A 7,056-nucleotide genomic window follows, 5' to 3' on the forward strand; every position below is an offset into this window, starting at 1 on the left:
TTTTTTTCTAAAACCTAATATTTAGTAATATGATTATATATATAATCCTATTTTTTTAATTAAATTAGTCAAAAATTATAAAATAAAAATAAATGCATAATAATACCATAAAATATTCTTTAAATAATAAAAATTATCCTTTAACAAAATATATTTATAATGAACTAAAAATATTGGGATGATCATAAATGAGTATTCATACATCTCACACTAAATTAAACATACCCATATTAAAATATACATTAGACCACTTAGAATTTATTACTAATAAACTATAAAAAACCAAAATATTGTATTCTACATAAGTATCTTCTAATAAAAATTATTAACCTTCTGATAGAAGAGAAAAAAATCTTGTTCTTTAAATATCTTATTCGACGGAAGATCGTATTTGGGAGATTTCTTGTTCTTTATCTGCCTCAAATCTTGTTCTGTAGGTTCTGGCAACTACAAAAGAAAAAAATCAAAATTATATAACACTTACTAAACCCCTTAAGGCTTAAATTTGAAAGCATACATAGCACAAAAAATGGAAAAAAATGAAATTCACAAACAAAATCAGAAATAAGGTAAAGAAGTGTATATCATACCAATTCAATGTGACCCTGAGGGAAATAGTAAACTCTGTCTTGAACACAAGGAACATCCATTAATGGCCCTGCACACAGCCTCCATAACTCTTTAAACAAATCATCACCAGCCCCATCTGCCACAAAACAAAACACAAACATGTTGGAAACTTTGCATGGTTTTTTTCAGACCAAAGTTGAAAACTTTTTTCTCTCATTTTTGCATTAAGCTCTTCCTTAGTAACCTCCATGTTCACAAGGCAAAAGGGTCATTCACTTCATATTGAAAAATTAAAGGAAAACATTAAAAATGAAGGGTTCCAACAACATTAGTCAATTGCTAAAAAAACACAGACATTACTCTTTTTCATCTTAACACTCACATTAACCAAACATGGTAACAACAAAACCACATGAAAATAAATAAATAAGTGGGAGATATTGAGCAGAGGAAGAGATATTATTAGATCCATTAAGACTTAAAAGAGTCAACTATCTAAGGTAAAGAGTCAACCATAGTCTCTTGAAACTCAGCTCCAAGATAGCCACTAGAAACATAGAAACAGTTATCCTAAAACAAGTAGTTTGCCACAGTACCCAGAAATATATAGATAGTAATAAGAGACAATCAAGAAGACACGAAAGGAGAGAATGAAGGGCACAGACCTCATTTTGGATCCTGTTGCATAAAGATTCAACCAATTGATTTCTGTCAAATCCCATATTAACCACTTCCTGAAGAAGCTCTTTGTCAATCTGCAAAACCATGATATTAGCGGATTTTGTATATATGAATTGATTATAATATATCCAGAAATTCAAATGAAAATGCAACAACAAAAGCCAAAGTTTAGGATCAAAATCAGCAACAATATCAACCCAGCCAGAGCATTCCAAATTTCAAATATTCACAAACAAACCAACAAATCATGAAACAGAAACTATAGATATTCAATTGGAGCACCTAAATCCGGAGGAAACAATCCTCAACAATTTGATCAAGACACATAGTCCAATCGCAATTAAGACACAAAAGCACAAAGATAATCCTGTTTTCTTGTAGTGAATATGAAAAAATTAATTCATTGCACTTTTTGAACTTCTTCATTTCACATGAACTTATTATAATTGAGCAGCCAAAAAAGATATAGTGCTAAGTACCTCAAGAACCAAGGCCTTCTTCGTATGAACCTTTTTCGAGGGAAGTAAGAGAGAACCTTCTTCATATCCACATGACTTTCATGTGGATTAATTTAAAATACCTGTTACACAAAATCAACACTCAGATTTATAATGAACCTTTTTCGTATGCATCATCAATGAATTCTTTGTAGTAATGTAATAAACCATAAGTCCTGAAAGAACACACAGGAGAATGAATGAGGGCAAGAATCAAAATTAAATCTCAAGACCACTGTAATTAAACTACATGCAAATAATAATTTAGAATATTTTAACAGAATTTGAATTTATGTCAAGGCCTAACTAACTAAATTTAGAGTGTAAAATCTTAAGGCCTAAACTAGCTGGGGGGAAACTATGGCAATTATATGAATTCAATCAGCAAAATATAGCAAAATCAACAAACCCTGATGAAGCAATATGTAAAATCATAAAGCAAAATGTAAAATCAAAAAGCAAATTCTAACAAAGGAAGAAAGAATCAATACTATTCAGATTTAACATAAAATTTTCAGTACATGTCCTCTAATTAATTCTTTTCTCTTAATTAATACTATTCAGATTTAGAATCAATATGCCATCATTCTTGTTATTCAGATTCACAACACCAACAGGAGCAATTAAAAGTTACACGGCAACAACACCAACAATTAAATCACAATAACAAAATAAAAACAAGAAAAAAACAATAACAAGCGGAATTCAAACTCAGATGCGGGCCAGAACTCAAACCGAGATGAGGGAGAAGGAGAAGTGGGGCACAGGCGACAGAAATGGAATAGACAACGGCCATGGAACAGAGGTGAAGCAACCCGACGATAGACAAGCTGCGACGGTGCTGGAGCAGTGGGAGTGGGGACGGCGGCTGGACCAGATTCGACAGCGGCGACACAGCTTGAAGAAGAGCAGTAGGAGGGAGTTTTTTAAAATAAAAAAATATAAATATTTAATCAACAAATTTTATTATCAGATTTAAGTAAAAGCATTTTGCAAGATAAAATAGGATATACAGAAGAATGGTAAACAAATCAAAAGGAGCCCATTTTTCTGCCTCATGATTCATTCCAACCAAGTGATGAAATTCAAGCAATGAAGTTTTTATATACACTTTTCACATACTATATATTTTTATTTTTGCCATTGTTCAAAAAAGCTCTTGGTGTTTATTTAGCTGAGTGGGTAGTAATTATAGAGCATAGTTAATTTTTCAGAAATTTAGAAATTAGAACCAAAGTGAAAATGAGAATCCCTTTCTTTATCAAAAATTCAAATGCGCAAATTCCATCTTCATATAGTTTGAATTTCCATCTTTTGTTGGAACAAAAAAAAGTAACTTTATAGGTAGCATCCAAGATTTTTTCATTCTAATTATCTCCCTGAAGTAAAAATAAGAGATTAGAAATACACACCTCAAAGTTAAGTAGTTTGGATGCAATGGCATCAATCTTCTCTAAATACTCATTTATTGTAGCCTTAGAAATCCTGCATGACCAGAGTCAGACACTAATCCACAAATATTCAGTTAAAGAAACACATAAATATATCAGGAATATAGTAGCTTTTATAAATAATAAGTTACTGGTTCTACTTTTAAACACAAACAATGTTCAATGTAAGTCATTTAGATTACTATTGTATAAGGTGTCTTATTATGTTAGGCACAATATTGGGCCACACTCATCTTTTGGAATAAGTTATTTTTAACAGAACCAGAAGGCAATTGCAATTTAAGGGAAGAGAAGGGAACACAGCAAGTGTCACTAACAGATTCCAAAACTAGCTGCCTCAGATGGCGTGAACAAAACACCAAACAAATTACTCGAATCTAATTAACTAAATACATATCAATCAAAATGTCACCTGAAAAATAAATAAACATTTTAAAATCTATGGAAGAAAAAACACACCTCTGAGGTTTTCGGAGGTTGCAATAAACTTGAGACAGACTGCTTTCAGCTGAAAACAATGATGCTGCTCTGCTAATGCTAAAGTTGTAGCCAGTGTTTATACAATCAACATTCTGATCTTTCACAGGACCACAAATTTGGGCTCTGAAAACGGGTGACCGTGCAGCTAGTACCAATTTATGGGCCGCAAAAATTTCTCCATTCACTTCAAAACTAACATCAGTTCCTCTTCCGCTTTTCAGTAGTTGATTTGCAAGATAAAATAGGATATACAGAAGAATGGTAAACAAATCAAAAGGAGCCCATTTTTCTGCCTCATGATTCATTCCAACCAAGTGATGAAATTCAAGCAATGAAGTTTTTATATACACTTTTCACATACTATATATTTTTATTTTTGCCATTGTTCAAAAAAGCTCTTGGTTTTTATTTAGCTGAGTGGATAGTAATTATAGAGCATAGTTAATTTTTCAGAAATTTAGAAATTAGAACCAAAGTGAAAATGAGAATCCCTTTCTTTATCAAAAATTCAAATGCGCAAATTCCATCTTCATATAGTTTGAATTTCCATCTTTTGTTGGAACAAAAAAAAGTAACTTTATAGGTAGCATCCAAGATTTTTTCATTCTAATTATCTCCCTGAAGTAAAAATAAGAGATTAGAAATACACACCTCAAAGTTAAGTAGTTTGGATGCAATGGCATCAATCTTCTCTAAATACTCATTTATTGTAGCCTTAGAAATCCTGCATGACCAGAGTCAGACACTAATCCACAAATATTCAGTTAAAGAAACACATAAATATATCAGGAATATAGTAGCTTTTATAAATAATAAGTTACTGGTTCTACTTTTAAACACAAACAATGTTCAATGTAAGTCATTTAGATTACTATTGTATAAGGTGTCTTATTATGTTAGGCACAATATTGGGCCACACTCATTTTTTAGAATAAGTTATTTTTAACAGAACCAGAAGGCAATTGCAATTTAAGGGAAGAGAAGGGAACACAGTAAGTGTCACTAACAGATTCCAAACCTAGCTGCCTCAGATGCCGTGAACAAAATACCAAACAAATTACTCGAATCTAATTAACTAAATACATATCAATCAAAATTGATATATCAGGAATATAGTAGCTTTTATAAATAATAAGTTACTGGTTCTACTTTTAAACACAAACAATGTTCAATGTAAGTCATTTAGATTACTATTGTATAAGGTGTCTTATTATGTTAGGCACAATATTGGGCCACACTCATTTTTTAGAATAAGTTATTTTTAACAGAACCAGAAGGCAATTGCAATTTAAGGGAAGAGAAGGGAACACAGTAAGTGTCACTAACAGATTCCAAACCTAGCTGCCTCAGATGCCGTGAACAAAATACCAAACAAATTACTCGAATCTAATTAACTAAATACATATCAATCAAAATTTCACCTGAAAAATAAATAAACATTTTAAAATCCATGGAAGAAAAAACACACCTCTGAGGTTTTCGGAGGTTACAATAAACTTGAGACAGACTGCTTTCAGCTGAAAACAATGATGCTGCTCTGCTAATGCTAAAGTTGTAGCCAGTATTTATACAATCAGTATTCTGATCTTTCACAGGACCACAAATTTGGGCTCTGAAAATGGGTGACCGTGCAGCTAGTACCAATTTATGGGCCGCAAAAATTTCTCCATTCACTTCAAAACTAACATCAGTTCCTCTTCCGCTTTTCAGTAGTTGACCAAATTGCTCACCAATGTTAGATGGAGGGATTCCTATAGAATAGATTCTAGGGCCTTCTATGTGTGATCTCACCACACCAACACTACAATTTATTGAGTTTTGTTTATAGGTTGGATGAAAAGTAGCTGGAAAATTAAGTATAATCGTTAGGAGCAGACAATATTAGCTAGAAACCAGAACAATGCACAGCATCAATATAGACATCACAGTAAATATTGTTTGACGTAATAACAAGTAGGATTTCGGTTCAAAAATGGCGTATCTGGCTCATGCATCAACTTAGTTACTCTCAAATTTCAACATTCTAATTGAAATACAAGAAATACATAAGAGCATAGTTGTTGTGTTTGTGATTACCGAGCGGAAACTGGTTTCTAAAATCGGAACCCTAAACCCCTCAAATTTCAGAATCTAATGGAAATTAATACATACCTAATCGACGCCGTGAGCACAGAGAGGACGACGAGAAGCACGGAGATCGACGATGGTATGGGCGGCACAGTGACGATCAGAGCAGGAAGGCGAAGAGGAGCGACGGTCAGTGGTGAGTGGTGAGTCGTGTGTGGCGGTGACAGGTGAGTGGGGGTGAGTGGTGACTGGGGTACGATGATAGTGAGACGGCGGGTTTCGATCTTTGCGATGGTGAGGGTTTTCTTCGTGCTTTAAAGGTTTGGGTAAAAATTTCTTCTCTAAAAGGGTTTTCTGAAAGGATTTTCGATCTTCTCTGAAAAGTGATGATGAGCTTTGGAGGGAATGACTAAAAATTTCACTAAGTGGGTGGTGAGTGTGCGTACGTGCTTACGGGAAAGATTTCAGAGGGAAAAAATTCACAAGTGTCAAGTTTTTGGCTTTAGATACATTAGGCATCACTTTTAAAATGCACCCAAAATTCGATAAATAGGCTACCCTCTAAAAGCATCTTCTTTGATACAAAAAGTGAACCTATAGATATCAACCTACGACTACGCTTTATAAGTGATTTCTATAATACCTAAGGCTACACTTTTTAAATGATGTCACAATTGTGTATCCTTTTCTCTTATAAAAGGACAACACGGAGAAAAGCGTAGAATAGGCTACGCTTTTCAAATGTAGCTTAAAAAAAGTGTGGCTGAATGGGTATTTTTCTTGTAGTGTACCAATCCATGTACTTCGAATTGAAGCGTGGAACCTCATTGAATCTTGTACACCAGCTCTGAGTACGAGCCATTTCCCTCTAACTCTTAAAGCTGCAGAGAGCTCTAAGCTGGCCATCTGTTTCAAGCAAACCATATTCAAGTGGAAAAGTGAAGATAATGGTTAAGTATTGTACCCACTTGAAGCTTGTATTAGGTGGTAATGGCCTTGGGATGGGTGTTTCCAGTGGTTCTGTACGTTCTACTCCCTTGTATTCTTCTGTGGATTCCTCCACTTCTTTGCAAAATGCTTCAACAGCAACTGTGTACTGGTCAAAATCTTCTATGTCTTCCTCATCACTTAAGTCATACACTGCAGGTTGAGAGAAATCTACCTCCGCATCATCTTCGTATTCACTTGGGGAAGATTCTTCAATCTCGGAGAATTCACTTGCGGGTGCAAGTTCATCACTAGGAGAACTTGACTTGTGACTATCACTATCAAGGAAACTTGCGTCTTGGGTTATTCTGTCTAGTTCTTCA

At 33.9% G+C, this 7,056-nt stretch overlaps 1 protein-coding gene across 1 annotated transcript; it reads right to left on the minus strand.

Annotated features, from left to right (window-relative positions):
• Positions 141-4,076, minus strand: LOC107636513 (BTB/POZ and MATH domain-containing protein 1-like). Its single transcript, XM_021121169.1, has 6 exons — positions 3,659-4,076; positions 3,161-3,233; positions 2,484-2,645; positions 1,236-1,325; positions 591-706; positions 141-447 (listed from the first exon to the last, which is right to left on the minus strand). The coding sequence occupies exons 1-5, from the start codon at positions 3,982-3,984 to the stop codon at positions 650-652; spliced, it is 708 nt and encodes a 235-aa protein (XP_020976828.1). The 5' UTR covers positions 3,985-4,076; the 3' UTR covers positions 141-447; positions 591-649.

The sequence above is a fragment of the Arachis ipaensis genome, chromosome B04 (assembly GCF_000816755.2).
Source record: "Arachis ipaensis cultivar K30076 chromosome B04, Araip1.1, whole genome shotgun sequence".
Lineage (NCBI taxonomy): Eukaryota > Viridiplantae > Streptophyta > Magnoliopsida > Fabales > Fabaceae > Arachis > Arachis ipaensis.

Excerpts from the sequence above, each read along its gene's own strand:
- LOC107636513 (XM_021121169.1), bottom strand. The coding sequence starts at position 3,984 with ATGAATCATGAGGCAGAAAAATGGGCTCCTTTTGATTTGTTTACCATT. Across the intron at positions 1,326-2,483 it reads TCTCCTTCTCCCTCATCTCG|ATTGACAAAGAGCTTCTTCA; the intron begins GTTTGAGTTCTG and ends ATGGTTTTGCAG. Across the intron at positions 707-1,235 it reads GCAACAGGATCCAAAATGAG|ATGGGGCTGGTGATGATTTG; the intron begins GTCTGTGCCCTT and ends GTTTTGTGGCAG.